Source organism: Caloenas nicobarica, chromosome 2 (genome assembly GCF_036013445.1).
Source record: "Caloenas nicobarica isolate bCalNic1 chromosome 2, bCalNic1.hap1, whole genome shotgun sequence".
Lineage (NCBI taxonomy): Eukaryota > Metazoa > Chordata > Aves > Columbiformes > Columbidae > Caloenas > Caloenas nicobarica.
Window position 1 is genome coordinate 120,374,324 of NC_088246.1, and position 24,438 is coordinate 120,398,761.

The following is a 24,438-nucleotide window of genomic DNA, read 5'->3' on the forward strand; positions in this document are numbered from 1 at the left end:
GCTTCATCAACTTCAGTTTAATTGTTCTGGATTTACATCATTGTAATGAATGCCCTGCAGGAAACCAATTTCATTTTCAAGAGCTTTCACTGAACATGAAAATCTGCTACTAAACATGCTTCCAGTGGGAGGAATTAGACATAGAACTTATGTTATCATAGACAAAGAGCTTTGATGAATGTGACTGTTGGAGAATGCTAGAGCATTCACCTTTTCTGACAAACACTGCTCTGAATTTTTCATGCACCTGTAGTTGTCCCTTTTCAAAACAACCCTCTGTTTAGCCATTTATTGTGGGTAACCCCCAAAATCAGAAGATTCAAGTCTGGAAAAACAGTGCTTTATGAATTCAACTTCTTTTTCAAGCAAAAGACTTGCTAAACGATTAAACTAACATCCATTTTTTTGTACCAAAAAGCTCCTCAGTGGCCTATAGCAATTCCTGTATCAAAGAGCAGCAAAAAAGAAGACAATCTTTTTTTCTTCATAGGATTATACTGCTTTCTCCAAATAACTAATAAACTGACTTTTGAGCTAAAAAAATGTGGTTTTCTCAGCTTTCTTATTTTGTAAAAGTAGGGGAGAGTAAAGCCGAGGTTTTCGATAAAATGGTAAAGCAAAATATTAAGGGCTCAGTCCTTACAATGAGATCAAAATATTATAAAACATGTGTATGAAGTAGGAATAGGGAAAGAGAAAACAGGCCAGTTTTTCTCACTCTTGTGATGTGAGTGGGTAGGAAAAAATGAGGAGATCACAAAACTTGTTGCATACACTTTTTCCTCTCCTTTCATCAAGGTTGTCTATGCATAGGAGAAGAGAAGGGGCCTATCTCCTTCCATTGTAGTGTATCTGTCTCCCAAGAAGCTGTGAAAAACATTGGCATGCCTGCTACCTTTGCACAAACCTGAGTATAACAGAGAAAGAAAAAGATGTATAGTTCAACAGAACATCTGAGCTTGCCTTCCCACACCAAAGATGTGAGATGCAAGCCAAAAGATGTTGCAGCCTTGCACCACCTACACGTGATGCCAGCAAGAGTGGAATTGAGCTTCAGTCCATTTCGTTTTTCATTTTTACTTTTGAATTTCAGTACAAGCTATTTCCAAGGATTTAGTGAAAAGCAGCAATGACAGAATCCATCCGATAACAATTAAGGCAGAGCTGGAAGAAGGCACCGGTATCTCTTTGATGCTGTGGTGGGAACGGTGGAAGCAGGCTGGACCCTTGTGGAGCTGCAGGCTCAGTCTGTGCTGTTCCACAGGGCACGTATCATGTTGGCTTTGCATTCTGCCCCACTCTTATGTTGTTGCTTGCTCAAAATCTAGTATGCCACTAACTGTTGTAACATGTCCTGCCTATACCTTTCACCAGACTTTGCTTCCCTACTCATAGGTTATTTGTTAGAGTAGCAAACACAATTTAATGCTAAAGCTCTTCCTAGTCTTAACAATTAAGCCATAAAATAAGGCTGTCAAGCACCTGGACTTCAGACTCTTAAGATATTTGCTTTAACAAAACAGCAGTTAGTAAAATGTGGCATTGCTTTAACACTTCCTATCTGACTATGGAAATGAAATAAAATATAACAACTAAAACAAACAAAAAAATCTAATTTCCTCTTATGCCATACCTAGGTAGTGAGAACCAAATTCAAGCAAGAGAGATGAGTGAGAAGTTCTATGGAGAGGATGAGCTGGAGTCAAAAACTCCTTTTTGAAAGGTTTAACTAACGCCTAATCCAGATTCATTATCTGTCACTTGGGTACTTGGCAGCATAAGCTAGAAGGGCAAGAGGGTATTTTCTTTGTACCAAAAAGCTGATATGCAGAGTTTAATGGTATCTTCAAAAGAGGAGGGGACACTATATTACCCTTTCCAGCTTTCCTTCCTGCTCCAAGCTGAGATAACCATATCATATAAGCACTATATGACAAGGCTCCAATTCAGCTGAAACATATCTATTCCACTTCAATATAAATACTGAATGATGATGGAATAAAAAAAGAAATGAGAACTGTTTTAGTCATAAAGTAAAAAAAAAAGGAAAAAATAAATAACATCTCCAACACTGTTCTTCAACATGCCCAGTTCCCACAGTCTGTATTTTACCTCTTACTTCAAGTAGATGCACACCTGTTTCACATTTCATTAAGACATTTTTTAAATAAATTACTTCCTAAGTGACTCAATAAGCTACTATTGGTCTCCTTGAAAGCCCATTGTAACTGCTGAGGACTCCACTTGCTTTGGAAAAAGCTATATGCCGCTTATATTCTGAACATTTCCCCAAGCAAACCTGCAGACAAAAATAAGGCAGAGGGGAACTAGGCAGTGACTTCACATGCCTCAGAGACACAATGTCAGATGTGATGATATTCACTGGATATTAGGAGTGACCTTTCATATTTTACTAAGATACAATCATATCTTTAAAAAGGAGAGTAAGAAAGAAACACATTGAAACTCTATCTTACTCCTCAGAGATCTGTACCTAAATTCACGTGCATTTTTGGAAACCAGCTGGATTCATGATGTACCATCAACTTACAACAGGATGTCTGTATATTTGTTTATTCAGACTGGGCTGCTTGGCTGGCTCTGCCTGGTTTCCTGCGGTAATGATGAGCTCCAGCAAATCAGATGTTTCAAGATTCTACTTCTGGACCAACCACTGAAGATGACTTAAGTTTTAACTAGAGCAGTGTGCAGGAACTTCAAATGACTCTTCACTCAGGATCTCACATATGATCCAGCTTTCAGATGCAAGGTTACAGTCTTTAAATACCTTCTTAGAGCAGGACCTGTCTTAAAACTGGACAGCCTGCCAGGCTAACCCATCGTGGTGTAAATGCATCCAATACAACACCAGTCTGAAGCTGCAACAGTTGGGATCAAGCAGCCCGTGGCAGTGGCCCGTGACAATAACACTGGTTTTTGTATCAGGGTGAAGAAAGAAGCTCGAGAAACACTTCGAAAGCCCAGCATTAAAGGAGAGACAGAAAGTAAAATCTCCCTTTTACAAACTACATGAAAGCTCTGCCTTGTTGTGAACCACTGTAACTCTAATGACACACACATTAGAAAGCAGTATTATAATTAAAGGTCACTGTATGCAGCAATCATTATTTACTGTTCTCTCCTTTAAAACTGCTTTTCTTTTCAGACTTAGAGAAAAATTACTTATCTTGTGCACTTCTCCATGCAGCAATTACACACTTGAGCTAAACATAATGCATATTAACTTAGCCTACCATACATCCAGAGGGCCTGAAGTTGTCCAATTTTTCTATTAGAAATTTTGTCTGGTAGAAAGAAAGAAAACATTAGCCAACTGTCCACAAAGAGTAGGTATCTGGACAAAACGGACACATGGTGTGTGTCCTCCTTGTTACCTCACTATAATGCATCTCCTAGGCATTCATGGTCAGTAGCACATGTTTCTATCTGGGAAATCCCAAAGAGAAGTTTTGCATATTAGGAACATCCTTTGCAATACAGACAAAATGAAGTATTTGTTAATCCAGGTAAAATACATGGCACAATGTAAGTATGGCTGGCTAGCTCAAAAGCCTGCTTTTCCATACTGCATCACATTAACCTTCTCATCCAAATGCAGAAGAGATAAATTCATTTAAAAGAAGTGGGCTTGCTATATTTCATGAAATAAATGACATGGAAGAGATAATGCTATATAACGAGCTTCCAAAATAAAATATATGGTCTAGGAAAAAGCAATAACACAAGAATCAGAGATCAAAAATCTCAGTACTACAGAGACTTATGGTCATACAGAAACCCAGTAATCTCACACGTAAGCATATAATGATCTAAAATAATTTATATGTGCACTTAACTATTTGAATACATAGAACTGCATTTGCAGAGAATTTACAGACAGTCTTTTGTAGCACAAAGACCTAGCCCTGTTAAGTTAAATTTACGCACAAATTTTTGCAGCTATAAAAAATTTCACTGCCTTCAGTTTAGCCCTAAATGGTTGCAGAAAGTTCTACTGCCGTGAACATCTGAGTCTTACTGCAGCATCAGTTCCCCAATATCAGTTTAACAAAAGCATACATATAAAGTATATATATACACATATTCATACTTATCTAGATAGATACTTACATATATATATTTAAGACTATGAAAACCCATTTCTTCCTTGCATAATATTTGTTTCAGTGAATGAGAAAACACTTTGGACCAGATTTTAAGGTTATGTTCCAATTTGGCAACCCCCTCCACGGCACTCAGCAAGTGGTCTTTTTAGACAAAGAAGAGGTTACCACATATACTCACTGCCTGAAAACGAGGATTCAGAGAGTAAAGTTACATTGTCGACTGAAACGTGATTCTTGTTTAAAGAGTCTTATCAACATCAGTTTTAAAAGTCATATTCTGAAGTGACTGAACAGAGCATTCTTTAAATAGCATACTCTGATAGTTTGAAAAGTCAAATTAAATTTATTCACAGGGTTATCTAATCTCCAGTTATTCATGAGTCTTTTCAGGCAAGAAAACTTGATTTATTATTCTCAAAAAAACTACATTTCTAACAAATCACTAATGATTTCCTCTGCATACATTAGAGAGGCCTGATTTTAGGAAAGTGTTAAGTATCCCTATTTTGACATCCAAGACTCCTTCACAGAATGAGGTCACTATCCAGCAAACTTTCCATATAGCATAAGCATACAATTGCTTCAAATAGATATTGATAAGATGAATATTCTAAAAATCAAACTTCCACGAAGGAGTAACTATTTTCAAAAAAACATCTTTCTATTAGCTGTCAGATTTACAAAGAAAATATGATGGAAAAACTATCATTTTTTCCGAACTACTTCTTCTGATCATATTTCTACCGCATGTACAAAATTATCGATCAGAACTGTATTCCCAAATGGTGAAGCCAATCACTACACAGGTGAAGGAAGTACCATTCTTGTAAACAGCATTGTGCAGGCAAATATCTACAATATAGTTTAACAAAACTGCTTATTTCCAGAAAAAATAAAACTCCCTGAAAAAATCTTTGATTTCGTGGAGGAGGTATAATGCGTTGATTATTTTCCACAAAAAAAATCTTTTGGCTTTTTCTGGCTAGATTGAGCTCTGATGTGTTATCTTTAAATGTAGCGACAGGTCAGAATGGATGCAAGTTGACCAGAGAAATTAGGGCTTCAAATTTAATTAAACATCTTTGATGCAGTATCCAAAAAGGAGACTCAGATAGAGTACGTAAGGAACATGTCAGCCAACAGATCTTCCCAGCTCCAGCCCTTTGCCTGAGCGTTTCAGAGTCCTGGCCATTTCAAGCAAGTAACATCCTCTGCAGACTGAATGGGCCATTGTAGAAGCTGAAGGAAGTATAATATGTTACTTCCTGCAATGCTAGCCCAACAGTTAAAATATCTTTCCCTTCATTTAGAAACCAGATGTTTTCTTCACTAACTTCTCACATCACTTTTCTCAATTCCTTGCCACATAAAGATACCATAAGAATACTACATTATAAGAGGTGGCATATCAGTTTGATATTTAGTGAACACTGCGGCTGATTTTTCTCACAAAAACATGATTAGAGGTTACGCTAAACACATTTGCTTACCCGTCACTACCAATGATGCCACTATTCAGGTCTAATCATGTCTGATAACTGTGTAACTGTGAATGGCTGGAGGTTAGATGCTCCAAGAGCACTGGGAGAATTCGTAGACAACTTTATAAACAACCCCCATACTTGGTGTACTCTGGGTAAAAAGGATATGTGAGAGCTACCTCCTAATAAACCACAGTACTTTGTTAATCTTCCTTGTTGTCTATTTTCTTTCCTTTTTGGCAGACAATTAGAGTTCTGGCTAGTTCCTTGTGATACCCTTGCCCACGTGCGTCTTCTGAGTACTGCACCCAACTGGGACTTTGGCCTTCTGCATTTTTCAAAGTTAATTAGCTCAGTAATGGGCAGAACACTTTTCCGGAGGGGCCCAGTAACCTGAATTGCCAGGGGAAGGCAAGAGGATCTTCTTAATCAGGCCTAGGGCTCGTAAAACATTCTCTATTTCTTTAGCATGTAAGATAACGCTTAAGGTAAAACAGCAGTAATTATTTATGTGAGTGTATATGTATGTATATGGAACACTGAGATGCTGTACAGTCCCAAACACATTGATGGTTTTTGTTCCTTCTAAAAATATTCTATAACTTTTTAAAATTTAAAAAGAGTAGGATTCATCTGTAAAATATGAAATTGGCCACAAAACCAGCCTTTTTCTCTATACTCAGCTTACAAATCTTTGACAATTTTTTGTTTATCCCAGGTGTGTGTTCTTCCTGAGGTCTTCACTCCACATTTAATAATCTTTACTGCATACCTAATAAATGGTATACTTAAATGAACTATAAACATCAACATGAATTTCACCAGGACAAAAAGGGGAGACAAATCTGCATATTGTTGGCAGTATAGAGTGGGTAGGATGACAGTGAGCAATGAAAGAATATATCAATGTGGGGGATGATTCAGGCCTCTTAAAATTTGCAGAAAAACAAAGAATGAGGTGGCCTTGATTGTCATCTCAATTCATTACAAACAGATTTTTAACACTTTTTGATACATTTTTTTGCATCTTAGTTGTACTGATTAAAATTGGAAATGTAACATTAGGCTATGTTCTTGTCTTAGCTATAAATGAGTTCTACTTTAAGACTCCTCCTTTCCTTCACCAAGCTTATTTGTGTATTTGCAAGAGTAATGGCAGAAGCTGCAATGTACCTCAGGCAAAAAAGCCTGTGTGTCTATCAGTATTTGGGTGACTGGCTTATGAAAGGTTCGTTGGAACAATGTGCCCCAGAGCAAATTAAGATACTGTTCATATTAGCCAATTTGGGACTCACTGTACAACAGTTAAAGTACTGAGTAAATCCAGCACTGGAGTGTGTACACGCTCTGAGAGCAGAGCTGTTCAGAACATTTCCAATAAAACCAAAATTTGTGGAAACAAAAATATGCCATGCAGATGAACAGGTTTTCATAAAGATTTTATGGAGAAGGTTTTGGGACACATGATTTGCTAAACTGGGATGGCCAAGAAAGAGAAAGCCTAACAATCTCCCATTTGGTCTCCCTTCTACCCATCAAAACCAGACACTAGAGTTAAAAAAACGTTTCAAGTTTTTATTTTTACTCTGCAGGCAATGAAGACAGGAGTTAAACTTTAACATAAATAAATGTTGTTCTCTAGACATCAGTCATGTACAATCCCTTTCTGGATATATCTAGAAAAAGTGATTTTCCATATCACTCCTATTTCAAAGCCCTGAAAAAAATGTGGCCATTCAAAGTATAACTATGTTGTCAGATTATTTCGTAGTGGGCTACTGAAAGCTAGTGGCTAGCATTAATAGTATTTGGATCCAGTATTAACATCCTATTATTGCCGCTGTAAAAGCGGTAATCCAGTTGGGAGTTAACAGATAAAAACCAGGAACTTGTCACCAATAAGATCAGTGGATAAGTCAGGCCATTTCTTCAGTCCACCCTCATGAAAAACACCTACCTAGAAAGCTAGCTATCTAATCTATACGATCTGTCTTTATCTACAATATAACCACCCCTGCTTCTCCTTACTCACACAATGGAAACTACAGAGAAAAGCCTTCAGGCGGATTACAGCTTCTTAAAGCAAACTTGCCAGTTTTAATTCAGGTTAGGTGCCTGCATAACACAAATAATCAAGAAGGAACCAAATCAGTTCCTTTCAGACACTGGTAATTCACACGTAGTAATTTGTTTAGGCATACACACTTAACATTCATACGGATTCATTCTACAGATACATAATACATGTAATGAGATGGTCATCTCTAAATATACATAGATATATGTATCCTAGTATACATACATATATCTATGTATTACATTATATACATATTTTAATATATATATTTCAAATGGAGAATGCAGACAGTTCTCAATAAATGGACCAATAAAATTCATGCATGATGGAGAACTGTGCTGGTTTTTGTCAGTGTGTCAGCAGAATATATATGCCTATATATATGTATTCACTCATGTACATGCACAAAGACTTAATGTATGTATGCATCATATATGTGTAACAGAGCATACAAATCTATGCATAGCATTTGAGTAATGATGTGACAAACATTAGACACATTGCATTAAGTGCTTAGCTGGGAATAACCTTTTGTTTGGCCTCACAAATCTTTTCCTTTTCTAAGCTACACACTTCATATCTGGAGCATGTGGAAGCACCTTACCTTGCTTCCATTTTCTCTTGCCTCCCGTTCCATCTTGAGATCAGAAATTAGGAGAGTCTTGTATTTGTTCTTTCCATTACTGCTGTGATCATCTAGTCTGTATTCTGAAGTCAGCTGAGCAGAGAGGGGACTGTCACTCAGGTTCAGAGGCTGCTCATCCTGCTCCAGATTTGTTTTGCCATTACTGTTGGTTTCTGCCATCTCCCTGCAGTGTGTTCCCCCTGAAGCATTGGAACTGTGTCCCACGGTCTCATTGCCATTAAAACTCTCTGCGGCTGAATCATCTATTAAAAAATATATATTTTCAGTCACATGCCACATCATCACCTCTGTCCAGTTCAAACATAATTTAAACCTTCACAGTTTTTCAAAATAGAATGAAAATGGTTTATATTACTAACACAAGTACATTTCTGCAAAATGTACACACACATTCCTCCATGTTTTAAAGTAAAAACTTTCTGTAAATCCATAAAATATTACTAAATTAAAGGAAATTATCTGGGCTGACACCTTAGTGTCACTGTGTACACATAAGATAAGTATGACAAAGGATTTTTAGGGACAAAGTGTTAAAGTCTGCCTTAATCCATCTGTCTGTTCATATGTCTATGGATCTATTTAGATTCTTATACCATGCTCATCACTGCAGTATTGCATATTTCTGAAATCAACAGAGATGCACATGGTACTGTGAGAGAATCTAGTTCTCGGGTTCTAAGGGTGCAGAGCAGCATATGTCATATTTATAAACATCCTCTTGCACATACATACAATGTAAATACATCTGATGTATTCACTGCTGGCAGTAGAGATTATACTGGAAAAGCTGACTCCAGAAACTAAGATCTTATCTTCGTTTTGTTCAGGTGCTCATTCACTTTACTCATTCATTGCGGGTCTTAATATATTTTAAAATACTGCTCAATAAAGGACTAAATTATCAACCTGAAAGTTACATCTGAAAACTCTGGATGTGGTGTTGTTACCCATAAGATTTTACAGCTCAAATGTATGATTACTGTGTCTTCACATGCTTATGGTTTTGTGTATCCTGTGTTTGCCAGCACTGCAATTTGCCACCTGTGCTTCTACTCAGCCCTTCTTTACTTCTAAACAATCTTTCGGCCAACAGGCTACCTAGTAAAATAATTTATCCTTCAATGGATTAAATGGCAGCAGAATTTGGCCCTCAATTTGCTTACTTCTTGTTCTCTAAAGCACATCTTTTTTGCTGGCTTACATGGTTTTGCCAGTGGTGCAAACACCTGCCCAGGGCTCTGCAAGCCTATGCTTATCGCAGAGTGTGAAGCTGGAAACAAAACCGGGGGGTTAGCAACCAGAAACATGTACAGATTGAAATTGGAGATACAGGATGAGGTGGACCTTAATATAATAGTACCTTAATGTACCATCTGCTTTTGGGCCCTTCTAAACAACTTCCATGGAAAAGAAACAAACACATTTATATACACATGGAATTTCAAAAACGCCAGGACACATTCTTTAAAGGATGTGCTCAGAAATACTCCTGCTTGAAACTACATGATCAATCAAGTTGTTGACTCTCCATCATTAATACAGTAAAAAACCCAATTATTTATCACCATCAGATCAGAATTTTAAAAGTGAAGAAAATCTGTGTAAATGGGTAATGATCTAATTCAATTAAGTACTTAGAGAGCCATACACAAGCCATCATACATCAGTGGCTTACTTGCTGTATGTATTCAACACTTTTATGTCATAAAGTATACAAGACTGAGCACACATTCTGAGCATTTTTAAAAACTTCTTTGCTTTGTAAACCTGCAAAAAAATCTAGTTTCATTAAAACACATAATAAAAATAATAATTTAAATGCTATTATTTAAGGAACATTTTTTTGCTTTTACAGAATGCTTTATAATTAATGGCTGCAATAAAAAATGAAGCTATGATTTGGTATGTACCACTTTTACATTACCTCTCACAAATACAAAGGTATATACAATAAAAGGCATAACATTCCTAGAATAAGACTTTTAGATGTGTACACTAACCCAACTTGCAACAATGGAAATGTTTTGATTTAAAAACCTGGGGCTACTTAGGGATTTCAGCTACATAAATTAACAAGGTGAGCAGGAGTTATCCATAATAACCTTTCTGTCATGCCCTGAGACTTATGTGTTACAGGACATAATACATTAAAAAGGTTAAAATTCTAAATGCAGTTTCAGAAAAAAAAAAAAAAAAAAATTATTCTGAACTAGATAATGGCATTCTAGTATAGAGTCCTAAAAAAAAGCCATATTTACAATTCATTTTAAAATTTTTGAGATACCAGAAAGAAATCCAGATTTTTTTATTGAAGAGAGAAGCCCTTTGGTTACTGCTGATTTGTGTTTAGGACTGTTAACAGATAATTGGCTTCTTGATTATCAGTTTAACAAGTGACAGTTAGTTTCAAATTAATTAACTCAATTACTGAATTGGTCACTGAGTGAGGGATGTGCCTCCCTTTGAAGATCTCAGAAAATTCCCTGCTGCTGGGAGCAAAGAGAGAAACAAGTGAGGAGTCAGAGGATGCAAAGAGACATCTAAAATCTGGGGGCACTGCCTACTCTGCAGCACACAAGTCTGATCCTTTGGGAACTTCTGTGTGCTGGCACCCGGATTGTGCAGTGCAGAGGAGCCGCTGCCAGGACACAGAGGGCTAAATGGGAGTGAGGGAGTAGAAAGAGAGTTGTGCCTAGAGCCAGATCCAGGAATGACTGAGCCCAAAGCAAGGCTGTCAGTTTTGGCTTGTAATCATAAGCAATAATGTTGGTTGGTTTTGTTGGGTTTTTTTTTCCTGTATGATGAATGGTTGACAACAAAAACTTAGATGTGTGAGACTGTTACAATGCAAAAGAAAAAAAAAAAAAGTTAAAACACAACCACTGAAAAAATTCCTAGCGTGAGTAAATGTGAACAAGCATTATAATACTTTGAAACAATAACACAGTATTTACATGATTTAGCTTTGCTTAGCAAAAGCTTAGTTACTTGATGGTAAATCTTAGTTTCTACTATAAAGTCAAATACCTGCTTTTACAGTCATTTAACCTTGCTTGTTAGAAAGGGGAACTATTGTCTGTCAGGATAATGTTCAGGAGAATGGCTACAATGGCTATAAATCACACTTTTGCCAAGTAAACATAAATATGTATTGCCATAAAAGAGATCGAGGTAAAAAATAATGGTTTTGCACTGGTAGCTCCTTACAGATGTTACCAAGGTAACTAAACGACAAGGTTTAGTACATTTCTCATCCCTGGGCAGCTGGTCTATTTTCGTCAAGAATAAGGCTACTCTAATGCAAGAGTTTCTGAAGTATCAGAAACAAAGACCACATCAGGAACAACTGGTTTGGGGGAAAAAGGCAAGAGGGTCCGGCCCAGGAGAGGAAAGGCATGCTCACCCTCAGATACGGTTTTCTCACCTTTATTTATCACATCTCGGCAACAACAAACTGCTAATGCAGAAAGCCTGCTCTCTTACCAAAAATTTTTTCCTCCATCCTGCAGAGGCGGCTTGGGGAGAGCTGTGTGCAAGCCTTGGGGAGCTAAGGCTTGGCCCAGCTATGGCCGCTGGCGAGGGTCCCTCGGGGCAGCTTGCCAACAGCTCTTCTGTCAGGACAGGGACACCACTAATGGCAGGCACCGAGGGGGAGAGGCTGGGGACCCATCCCTGGGGCAGCGGAGAAGGCTGTGGGAGCGCAGTTGGGGAACATGGTGGCACCCCTGGGAGCTGCTGACATCATGGTGGCAGTTGGGGCTGCCTGGGCCTGGCCCCTGCCCCTCGCCAGAGTCCCTGTGGAGGCCAGGCCCAGCCTGGGCACGCAGCCATTAACATGGGGCAGAAACCCCTAGGCCTAATGTAGCAAGACTAAGCATAATGTAACAGAAACCTAACAGAGAAACAATAGCTCTATAGAGACTGGACATGAGACAAAGTGGGATGTCCTTGGCTTGCAAGCTGGGAAAGCGGAATGTTCCACTCAATGAAGAAAGAGCTACATGACTTTTGCTGAGTAGCAGTACAACATGATAATATGCATGCTCAAAAATCAGGTCAAGAAGCAACACCGGGGGGGCACCAGGCTGCGAAGACCACTAGAGACCCCTGATGAAGACTCTCAAATACCAAAGATGCACTTGCGGCAAAAGGCGGGGTTATGGAAGTAATTTATGTTTAATGCATTAACTAAGCAGTAGAAACAAATGAATATGCAATAGGTATATGTAATAAATACCAAGAAGTGCGAATCACGCGCACGCTTGATTAGAGGAGCAATCCTCTGAGCGTCCAGCGCGCTGTAATAAAAGTGCCTGCTTTTTAACACTTTCAAAACATTGTTAAGGAGCCTTTTTGCTGACTTTTCAGTATCAGCAGCAGCTATTAACCTGCTGCAGGGCTGCTCTCCCGCAGGAGGCTGAGCAAACCACAGTGGCCCTCCCTGGACTCGCGTCGGCATCACCGCCAGCTGATGGTGACCCCAGGCTCCCTGCCCACAGCTGGCTGATGAGAGGAAAACCAAACTCCACCGCGATCAGCTTACATCTGGGTGCTTGGTACCAGTCGTATCACTGATGCAAGGAGAGTGTGTCTTCAAAATATGCCTCTTGTCTGAACCACCGCCACAGGGTGGGTTTTATGGGAAGACCTTCAGCGAAGCAGTGGTGAGGCCCCACCTGGAATACTGTGTTCAGTTTTGGGGCCCCCATCATAAGAAGAACATTGAAGTACTAGAGAGAGTGCAGAGGAGGCGATGAAGCTGGTGAGGGGCCTGGAGCACAAGGCTTATGAAGAGCGATTGAGGGAACTGGGGCTGTTTAGCCTGGAGAAAAGGAGGCTGAGGGGAGACCTGATCGCTGTCTGCAACTACCTGAAAGGAGGTTGTAGCGTGGAGGGGGTTGGTCTCTTCTCCCCAGTAACAAAGGATAGGACAAGAGGAGATGGCCTCAAGTTGTGCCAGGGGAGGTTTAGATTGGATATTAGGAAAAATTTCTTCACAGAAAGGGTTGTCAGGCATTGGAACAGGCTGCCCAGGGAAGTGGTGGAGTCACCATCCCTGGAGGTGTTTAAAAGGCGTTTAGATGAGGTTCTCAGGGACATGATTTAGTGCTAGAGTTAGGTTAGGTTATGGTTGGACTCGATGATCCTGAGAGTCTCTTCCCACTGAAATTATTCTATGATTCTATGATTCTACGAAGCATGCCACAGGTGCTGGGAGCTGCGAGGGGAGGGAGCAGAAGGCTTCCCTGCCCTGCGCTGGGTGTCAGGGCAGTCCCAAAAGAGGCTGTGGGATGAACTCACATCTTCATCACCTCCCAGGGTCACCACTATCTACAGGCATCAGCCACGACAGTGAATGATGGCCTCATTAAATGCTGCTACTTGCTCCGGGCAGGCCACATGCCCAGGAACTGTGCAGTTTTCAAACCCTTACCCCAGCACTCTGGAAGACTAGAAGTGCATCTGCAACTGTTTGTGTTACTTAAATCTGAAAATGGAGAGTGATTCTGACTGCAAAATGCATATGTGTTTCACTTCTCAAAACCAGCCAGCTGGTGCCTTACCTACACAGAGAGCCTTCTTCAGGGATCAAAGAACATCACCCATCAGAGAAACACTCCAAGAGCAGACTGAGGGTATCTTTGGATTGGGCAGCAGCCTCCTTCTTGCTGAAGCAGGGAGCACTGTCTGGGCTTAGGCATGGACTTCTCACTCATGGACTGGTATTTCTTAAACCTGATGCCAAGACCTCTTTCTACCACCTTTCAGAGCTCAATGCTGATGCTCTGCTCTGACCAACACCCTTTGGGCACCTTTAGTCCAAGTATTCTCTATGTTAGGGATAATTCTCAGAACAAGAACTGCAGTGATTGTCCTATTTGAAGTTTGTTTATTATTCATCTCACTGCATTAAAGCTTCCAGCTCATTCTTCTGGATCACCTTGAGGCCAACCAGACATGAAGTTACACCAGCTTTGTTTTTGCACACTTGAGAAGTCCAGGCTCCTGCCTGAGAACTCTCCAGGCTCACTGCAGTCACCACAGTGTTAGCTTCTCCTCCTGCTTTTGCGGGAAACTGTGAAATGGTGGAAGACAGTGCCAAAGAAACCCAAGCAAACAGATGCTCTGAATATGAGTTTTGATTCTCAGAAATTCTGCATCCTTCATTTCAATTATCTGCACAGACTTTCACATTATCATGGCCTAAACTTCTGCCAGAACCCAGTTTCTCTGTATCTAGCACCTTGGATTCTACAAGGTGATTTCCATGACAGCTCATAGTTTAAGGGCACTCTGATTTAGAGCAGGAAACCAAGTTTTAATTTATAGGATTATGTTCTCCTAGCAAACAATGTCTAGATTTATGAATGGGCAAACAGTATATATTGCTAGAATTAGAGATTCTGCTGTTATATATTAAAATACATTTCCTCCAACCAGAGAGAACTGACTTCAGGCCAGATATGTCAAATGCTCAGCACTGTTTTGAGTAAGAGCGCTTTCTGAAAGTAAAGCAAATTGAAGAGTGCATCAAATCTGGCTGGAATAACAAGTCCTTCAAACATCAGTTTTCTGAGAGCACAAATATAAGATCTGAACTTTGATATAAGGATCAATGAAGTATGGTGAATCTCAGACCAAGGTACATACATACAACTCTCACTTGTCTCCTTGAGAGAAAAATCTCCAGATGTTTTAAAGGATCTCTTGCATTACTCTTAGCAATCCATTTCATACTATAAATAACCCAGACTTTTCATATTCCTTGCAGGTAAATCAGGAAGGAGTCAACAAGCCATTCTACATAAAGATAGATCTGTGAATAAATCCTCTCCCTCTCTCAAATTAATTCTCAGGCTGGAATTCAATTAATATTTAGAGTATGCTTAGTTTACACAGCTGAGATTTCAGCTACCTGAAAGGTACTGCATATTTTACTAGTCAGTAACCCATAGTGTTGGCCGTCAGCTGTAACAGCAGTAGTGTGGCACAGCCCGACAATCTGACAACCTTACAGCCACATGGAAGCTCAGATCTGAAAGTACAGACGTTATGACAGCTCAGGGAGATAAGGAACCCTCTCACTAACACTAAGAATGAAGCAAGAGCCCCATGACACGGAAGCAGCTCTAATATAGCTCCCATTTTGCCACGAAGCAAGGCAGATAGCCTACTCAGGAAGCAGACAAAAGAAACAAAGGAAAGGCAATTAACCTTACAGCACCTTTTGAGCATCTCTTTTGAGATGCTCTGACCACATGAGGGTGTCCCACAAGCCAAAACTATTCCTGGTGATAATGAATCCGATTAATCACACCAAGTGAACGAGGCAATTGTTGGAGCCACTTTGTTCATGCTGCTCTAAGAGGTGGATATGGGAGAAGGGCACATAGGCAGCCCAAACAGACACTGGTGCTTGCAGACTCCAAGGCAGCATGCACACGGGTTAAACGAACACTTTGAGTGGATTGCCTGTCGACAAAGCATCTCTGAGAACCGCAGCTACTGTAGGATGGGTAACTGTTTTTTCTAAAAGGAGGAGGTTGGATGTGAATGACTTGAGTGGGATGAGTGAGACTGAAGCTGCTGGCTGTGCAAGTGCAGGCTGTCAAGGTGATGCAGAGTGCCAACTCACAGAAACTTCTGTAGTATGAAATAACTACAGAGACTTTTCTAAAAGAACTGGTAAAAAGGTGAGGTCACATTTCACTCCCACCACTTTTCACAATGACCATTTAATCCCAATTTGTCACAGTTATGTATTCGGTTATGCTTCATTTACATCACAAGTGATGCTTCAAGCAAAAGTTCAACACATAACTTAAAAGCCAGTCAAAATCAACTATATCTATTCATCTTCTCCATTCCCTTTCATATTGTGACAAAAAGCAGAGGTTGAATTAATGGAGGTACAAAGGTGATTTCAGACTCTCTATTATTCCCATTTTGTAAAGCATAAGAATGGCCATAGTTGGTCAGATCAAAAATCCATGTAGTCCAATATCCTATCTCCAGCAGGGGCTATTAGGAGATGTTTGGGGAAGAGAATAAGGCAAGCACATACAATTCTTCCTCCTACGGGTTGCTGAGCCCTTAACAATTTCCAGCTCAAGGTCTTTCTGAGCTGGATGTGGTTTCCAGCAACATACTGACACTCAATAGATTTCTTTTCCATGCAAATATCCCGTCTCTCCTTGAACCTGCGTAAACATCAAGCACACTTCTGTGCTCCTCCAAAAAGTTACCACCACTATTTCTGTTCCCACTAAAATGTCAGTACCATGTCAAGGAAACAAGGAACAGGAATTAAGAGGTGGGCAAGAGCCTTTGCAGTGGACAGAAGTGGGGTGATGTGCACAGAGCTCAGTCCCTTCATTCACAGCGAGACTGCACTAATTGTCCTCTTCAGCTAACCTCACTCATGTTAACAATGCTTGTTCTCCTTTTGGTAGATGTAGCTTTCCTGACCTGGTTGGCTCCTGAGAATTCAACTATGGACCTTGCTGCGCTGAAATTTGAACCTGAAATGTCCATCAGTTTTAGTATGATGCCAATAAATGAATCCCTCACTGTTGTTTTCGGTGGTTGAGGAATAGGTCAGGAGCTCCTTCATATGATCAATCGCTGCATGTGTTTATGAAAAGAAAAAGGAACAAAGTAACTACAAAACTAATCCTTAGCATTGTCAACAAGAGCACAGTAAATTTGATATACACGTGCACGTACACAGTGGAATCCATATTAGCCAGGCTGTAAATCCTGTTTCACTATTAAACAAAACCCCTAGTAATTCACAGTTTTTCCATGGATAAATGTCGCTTCTTGTTGGAGGCACAAAACAGGCAGATATTTTATTCAATTTTAGCATTAAATAACAGAACAGTGAACAACTGCCACTCCATGACATCAACAACTATCAGAAGAATAATCCTGTCCTGTCAGTCACAGTGTTATAGAAGGGCTCATTTATAAAGCTTCATGAGCGATCGCATGCTTACTTTGCCTGCAGAGCTACTGTCCCTGCATATATATAATACAACAAGGAGATGAAGCAGAATGGCTATTAGGAGGGTACTGTACATGGAAATAACCAGTTGAATAGCTCACTGGGTGCACAATCGTCTTATTGTCACTGTGTTTCTAGTTTGTAGTTGTGCTTTGGCATTTCCACTTCAACAGACATAGCCCTCACTGCCTCTGGGGAGAAAAATCTCTGGCTTTCTCTTTACTCTGGAGAAACCTCTAGGGCACTTTGTGTCGCAAAGGCTTTATCAAGCAGTTCTCAATACAGAAAACCTGCAATTCTTCTAAAAGTTTTTGTGTCACATATGGGATCATATTTGAATGTTTGCATGTCATCTGGCATTGAGAATTGTGGCTTAGAGCTCTGTTTCTGGACCAGCATTACAGGAGCAAGTTCTCACTCTGATAACATATCAGTGATGCCAGTGGTATTGCCTTGAACTCACCCTAAACAGGACACCAGAGCAGTTTGTTGATATGAAGCTGGGAACTGAGGAAGGCTGGGAGACAGGCAGGCAAGTAGGGCTCAGGACAGACTAACTCCCAACTTTTGAGATTCACTGAAATTCCAAACATGGATAGAACACATCAGCGACAAAGATGCTTGAGATGGCAACACGCTAAGGAGAAATGTGAAGTCTTTCCTTAAAGTAAAAAGAGGTAATCTAAGAGATCTCACTCACTCCTCTTTCTTGCCCAGCCTGGAAGAGGCTTATGCTGCTCTAGCTAAAGGCTGCTGGGAGCAGCAGCAGCTGCTGCCATTCCTGGCAGCAAGAAGGACCTGGTGCTAAGCCAGCAAGAGACAAAAAAGTAACATGTAGGTTCATGTTTGGTGCCTAAACGTCAACCCCAACAGGGCTGAGAGGAATTATATTCAACTTATCTGCCACTCAAACCTACTGCATGCGTGTGAAGTCATATTTTACTTCATCAGGATCTGCCAGAAGACAAAAACGAAGAGGAAAAATCAAGTTGGAATCAGCAGAGGAAATTCTCTGCAGACTGGATGCCCCAAATACTGGCATTTTTAATAAAATTCTTTAAAGCCTTAAATTTAGCCTACCAGCTTTGGTGTGTTGAGTGGGTCTCTCCTTCTTGAAGGGTGAAGCCCCAAACACAACCAAGACAAATGATCATTTAACAGCTCTGCACTCTGTCAGCAAAGGCAGCAAGGATATTGGGGAAGATGACCTCAGGCTCATTAGACTCTCTCCATCAGTATAACTGGGAGAGAAAGAGAGGAGAAGCCTTAAGAGCAAACAGGAATGACTGCTTTGAGCTTCACACATCCTTCTCAACATTTCACCCAAACTCCTACATGGGCTTCCTAGTACAAACTGTTGGGTTTGCTTGTCCGTTACAGTCATACTAGAAAAAGAAGCTGAAGTTTCCTCTAGAAATATGAAAAATATCATACGTCTGTTAATATTTTGCCTATCACTAGAAGACTACAATGAAGTAGAAATTAGAAAAAATCTTACATACCACCCCCGCCCCAAAAGAACAACAAGGACAACAAAAACACTGGGAAAATCTATGCCCAATTGTAAGAAAATCAAGAGTTCTGCTGAAGTTCAACAGATGCTGTTATTATATTTTAAGTTTTATTTCAGAACCATTCTGAAGAAGACTTGTAAGCATTCTTTGCTTTATATTTGTAATGTATACACTGTCTCAGTGGCTACAAATTAACTATTTAGGTGCATAAAAGAAAGAGTAACTTTAAATTTAAAATGCCCTGTCAGACCAACATTTTGGGTACCTCTGTAATAATGAAAACAGCTTATCTGAGTTGACAGCATAACTCTCAGTAACGATATTTCTACAAATAGTTTGGACTCATTAGACCTTTAATCATCGATTTTGTAGCTCTATAGTTCGGGATTTCAAATGACAATTTAATATTTTTGAATTTTTTTACACAGAAAAGTATACTTTAAACACTTGTACCAAGTAAATTAAAGCCGTTTTGTTATTCGCAACTGTATATTAAAAGCTAGGACATGAAAAACCCTTCATAATTAGAAGTGAAGACATTTCCTACCATTTTTGTAATTTTTTTCCAGTTTTCATTTGATAATGTTGGTAAAATCAACTGGTTTTTTGCAAAGGTTTGCAAGGTTTGGTTTTCACTCTAGAACAATTCTGTCACATCCTTTCCAATCAGTTCTCTCCACTCATACTAACATTTAGGCTTTCAGAAAAATTTCCGAACTCAGCAGAGAGTAAAGTAAGTGCCTCTAATATTCACATACTGAAATTCAGTTTAAAAATAGGTAATAAACATGTAATTGAGAATAACTAGAAGAAAAGTACATAAATTATGAAGTAGGAATTTACAGCCTTCGTACTTCATCACAATTTTAGCATTATCAACAGTGTCCTAAAACTTCCTTGATACGTTAGGAATGCGGATGTTAGTGAATCTGAGAAGTCAGAACACTAAATATCCAAGTTTAGGACTCCATTAGGGTTGCTGTTTCCTTATTTAATGACTGCGATGTAATTAATGTTTTTGCTGAGACAGAGTCTCAGTGAGTCAAGTGTAGGATTGTGTTACAGACAGACTGTGGGTTTAGCAATTTGATGAAAAATTCCAGAGCTTGGAAAGCTGCTCTTATAAACTTGAGCAAATCAACATTTTTAAGGGCTATAAATTGCATGTCCCTTTCCAATTCAGTTTGCTTTTTATTCTGTCACTTTAAAATGCTTACGGATGTCCATGGCAGCATGTATAATACATTACTGCTTCCTGATTTGAACATGCCTTGGGTAACTACAGTGTCTCCTCACTGCTTGAGTGAAAACAGTATTCTGGTCACGCAGGGCAACACTCGATAACAAACTTGATGGCCTTTCTCCATCTGGCAAGCACTCATTTTTGAATGTTTCATCCATTATGCTTTCCTAATTTTATTTTTCACTGTATCTAGTGAAAGTTAAAAATATTCAGCATCTACAAAGGCCAAGCACCAGCCCAAACACCAGCAAAAGAATGCAAAAGTAACAACAGCCACCAATGCTAAGGAAGCTTTACCTGAACACAAAAATGTTGCCACTGAGGTGAAGGAAATGAGCCTATTGGGAGTCTCCCTAACATGTTGATTACAATTATAGGCATCAAACAAAAGGGAGAAAAATAAATAGTGATGATGACTGGTCTTCCTTTGATCAGTCTGAAAAATCTCTCTCACATAGCAAATGTCAAAACTGCCATGAGAAATGTACATGTGTTATCATACACCAGGCATTAGAATCAGCTTGGAAGTTTACAACAGTTATTATCTTTTCCTACTAAAAAATTGCATGGCCCAAGACAGGAGAATCCCGAATCCTTTAATATAACTTTGGTTGAAAAATGGCAGATTTGCACACTCTGTCCACAAACAGCCATGATTTGAGGTCTTTCCACCAACTGGGTGATACCAGGCAGAAGATAGCAGACTTCCCATGAAGTATTAATACTACAGCAAGGTCTCTTCTGCCTTCATTAAAGTCATCACTTAAATTCCAACTGCCTTATAACACTACAGACAGACATGTTGACTTCCAATCTGACTGGCAAAATTTAAAAATGCTCTTTCCTTTTCAGAAATTATTTTCAGCAAAAATAAAGCCTGCTTTTTTTCAGAAATTATTTTTGGCACAGGCATCAAAGTCTTTTTTTTTTTTTTTCCCACAGGTCTCCAAATATAGCTGAGCATTTGGTCACATGTCATCTGAAAATGGACTAGAATACGAGGTATCGGAAGAGAAAAAAGAATGACTTTGCTAGATGGTCTGTCAGCACAATACCTCTGGCAAACCAAGTAAGTATGATTCATTGCCCAGAAACTTCTCAAAGCCCAAAGTACCTGACAGATAGTCCTGGCATATCCGCTGTTATTCTTCAACTGAGCTATGGACTTGAAATTTTCACTGCCCAACCACCTGACTAAGCACTGCATCTCTTGTTTTGAACTTTCCCTCCCACTGCAATTGAACAAAACTGTAAATGAAAGATGGGAAAACTTGAAAACTCTTTGTGCTTGAAAAATTTTGCAGATTTTTGTCAGAACTGCTTTAATGTCAACATCATCTTCTTCTGTTGAAGAACACCTGAGACAGCTCTAATTTGAAATATCTCCAACAGATTGCAAAAACCACTTGACAAGTGTGGTGAAAATCACTGGTATGGAGTCCCTTTTATGTAGATGTCATTACCCAATTCTCAAGCAGTCTGTTTTCCCCAAATGCACTTCTTTTTAACTTCAGCACTGAAATCTGCAGTTTCTGGAGTTTCCTACACTTGGAGTCCCTGCCAAACTCAACACCACAGATGCTGCTGTAAAAGATTGAGGTAAAATACAGGGAGTAAAGGCTGAGCTTTTGGTTTGGAAGTGGACTTATGGTGACAGCACATTTGCAGACATTAAAAGGACTGGTAGTGTTAATGCAATTTCTACATCATGTGGTAACCACAATATGAGCCATCAAAACCAATCTTCAGTAGTTTATGCAGTAGCAAAGGGCAGAATAGAAGGACATTAGTGAATATCATGGCACTCTGGCCCTTGGACTTGATACCCAAAACAGAGTTTTGATCAGATTCTGTTTGGTTTGCTGCTGGCTGAAAGCGTTCACAAATCACAGATGCAATCGGGATTGCTGCTGCTGTTGCCATCAACCTACATTTCCAGCTGTCTTCTTCTCCTCAGCATGTGTCAGAAAACAATTTCAACCATAATGACTAGAGAAATGACAAACTCAAAATGATTATCCACCTAAAGACAGAATATTAAAGGGGTCCACACCAAGATATAATAACTAAACTATTGTCAGTAATAAATTTGCAGTGAAAAAGTAAAATGCACTATGCATAAAAAGACTGATCACTCAAATCTTCAGCTCACATTCATTCTCGTATCCCCTGTAAAACTCCAAGTGGACTCTTCTGGCAACAGAATGACAGAAACCCTGGATTCCCATTGTATAACTTTCTACCGCAATTGCAATTTTGATACCACTGATATTATCATTTGATATTTGGAATCTAAAATAAACCTCAGCATTTCCCTAGAGGATGCAGGTATATCCCTCATGCTCCTAGTAGCCACCTACTCTCATGGTCTCACAAATGACCTCTGGAGAAGACTGAAAAATTCAGTTTGCTGTGGCTAGAAGCATACAAAACTAGAATAGTGGAGCTGCAACAAGAACAATTCCACTTCTTTTAGTATTTGGGCTGTCAGCCAGACAGCATGTGGTATCTCAACTACCACTAGAAACAGAGAACTTGCTCCAGGAAATCTTGGTTTCTCTCCCTTTGTGTTTGGCCCTGCTGAAAATCCACATTGCTGTTTTGCTGAGATCTTCAGCTAATATAAAGAACTTATGGCGCAGAAAGCCACAATGCCAGCAGCACAGCACTGAGAAAGCACTTTTTAATTAGCTGGTACAAAGCTGGCCAGAAGAACACCATACAGAGGGCTGAAATCTACCTTTGGATGCATATGATCTTAATCTCATTAGAGTCAACAGAAGCCAGTGTGTGCAGCCTGGGAAATAATTTATTCCATTAATGAAATTTACATACAATTAGTGGTTTCAGAGTTTTACTTTTGAGGAGAAAAGGAAGATAAAGTGGTTTTAAATAATGAAAATATTCCCATGTGGTTGGCTGTTACTGTTCCAAATTAGGGCAAACTGTCAACTGAAAAGATATTTTTTTCAATCTTTGCTATTTGTCTAAACAAAAGAAAAATACAAATATTAATCAAAATATTTGAGCTTAATAGATTTAAACTTCTTGTTTCAGCTGAGGATACACTTCTTTCATTGAGGGCCACTTCTGCTACCTTCAAATTGGCTGTTTATAGTCTCTTTGGAAATACGACATATATACCTACCCTGTTTCCCCGAAAATAAGACAGGGTCTTATCTTAATTTTTGCTCCAAAAGATGCATTAGGGCTTATTTTCAGGGGTTGTCTTATTTTTCCATCAATAACAATCTACATTTATTCTTGAACAAAAAATCAACATTTATTCAAATATAGTCATGTCATCACATTCTGGAACACCAACATAACTCTCCAAACCCCGAATTGCATTGTGAATTTCTTGTGACTCTATTTCCTTTAGAACCATTGGCCGCAATATCTCATGCCTAGCAATGGCTCTTTCCTTAAATAAGAACTTCTTGTCCATGAAGCCTGCTTGTAGAGCATTGGCAACACAACTGTCAGGTGTCTGCTTTTCTTGGTGAAGGGTCTGTCTGTCCTGCTGCATTCTATTGCCCATTAATTTTATTTTTTTACATGTATAGCTGCCTGGACACTATTTACATTGTCCTTTTTTTTCTGAACTGTAACTAGGCCTAATTTTTTGAGTAGGGCTTATATTTGGAGCATCCTGAAAAATCATGCTAGGGCTTATTTTCAGGGAAACGGGGAACATTTCAAAGGAATTAAAGAGGCAGAGATACCTCAGGAAAAAAAAAATGCCTTGCAACCAATAAAAAATGTCATCACTATTACTTTTTTCTTACTAAAATGTGAAGGATAAATCTCTGATATGGACAGACATATACATTGTACGTGTTTAGTTTTGGGCCCCTCATCATAAGAAGGACATTGAGGTACGGGAGAGAGTGCAGAGGATGGTGACGAAGCTGGTAAGGGGTCTGGAGCACAAGTCTGATGAGGAGCAGAAAAAAATTCTTCACGGAAAGGGTTGTCAGGCATTGGAACAGGCTGCCCAGGGAAGTGGTGGAGTCACCATCCCTGGAGGGGTTTAAAAGGTGTTTAGATGAGGTACTTAGGGACATGGTTTAGTGCTAGAATTAGGTTAGGTTATGCTTGAACTAGATGATCCTGAGGGTCTCTTCCCACTGAAATTATTCTATGATTCTCTGATTCTACAGTATAAACTTGTTATTTCTGTTACTGATTTAATGAGAACACCAGCAGCAAGATCGCTGCTGGGACAGAATAGAGTTTGTGATTTTATCATATTTGTGGATGTAAAAAGACAGGCAGGTTCTGTAAGGTACAGCATACCACACAGGAAGTGCTGAACACCTTACTTATTTTTCCCTGAATGA

At 39.4% G+C, this 24,438-nt stretch overlaps 1 protein-coding gene across 6 annotated transcripts in view; it reads right to left on the reverse strand.

The window, feature by feature from the left end:
- The window catches only part of NOL4 (nucleolar protein 4), a 191,835-nt gene that overhangs the window by 73,801 nt on the left and 93,596 nt on the right, over nucleotides 1–24,438 (reverse strand). For all 6 annotated transcript variants that reach the window (XM_065628610.1, XM_065628609.1, XM_065628607.1 and 3 more), the window contains one exon: nucleotides 8,290–8,573. In XM_065628610.1, the coding sequence (XP_065484682.1) occupies nucleotides 8,290–8,573 (284 nt within the window). The remainder of the gene's footprint in view (nucleotides 1–8,289; nucleotides 8,574–24,438) is intronic.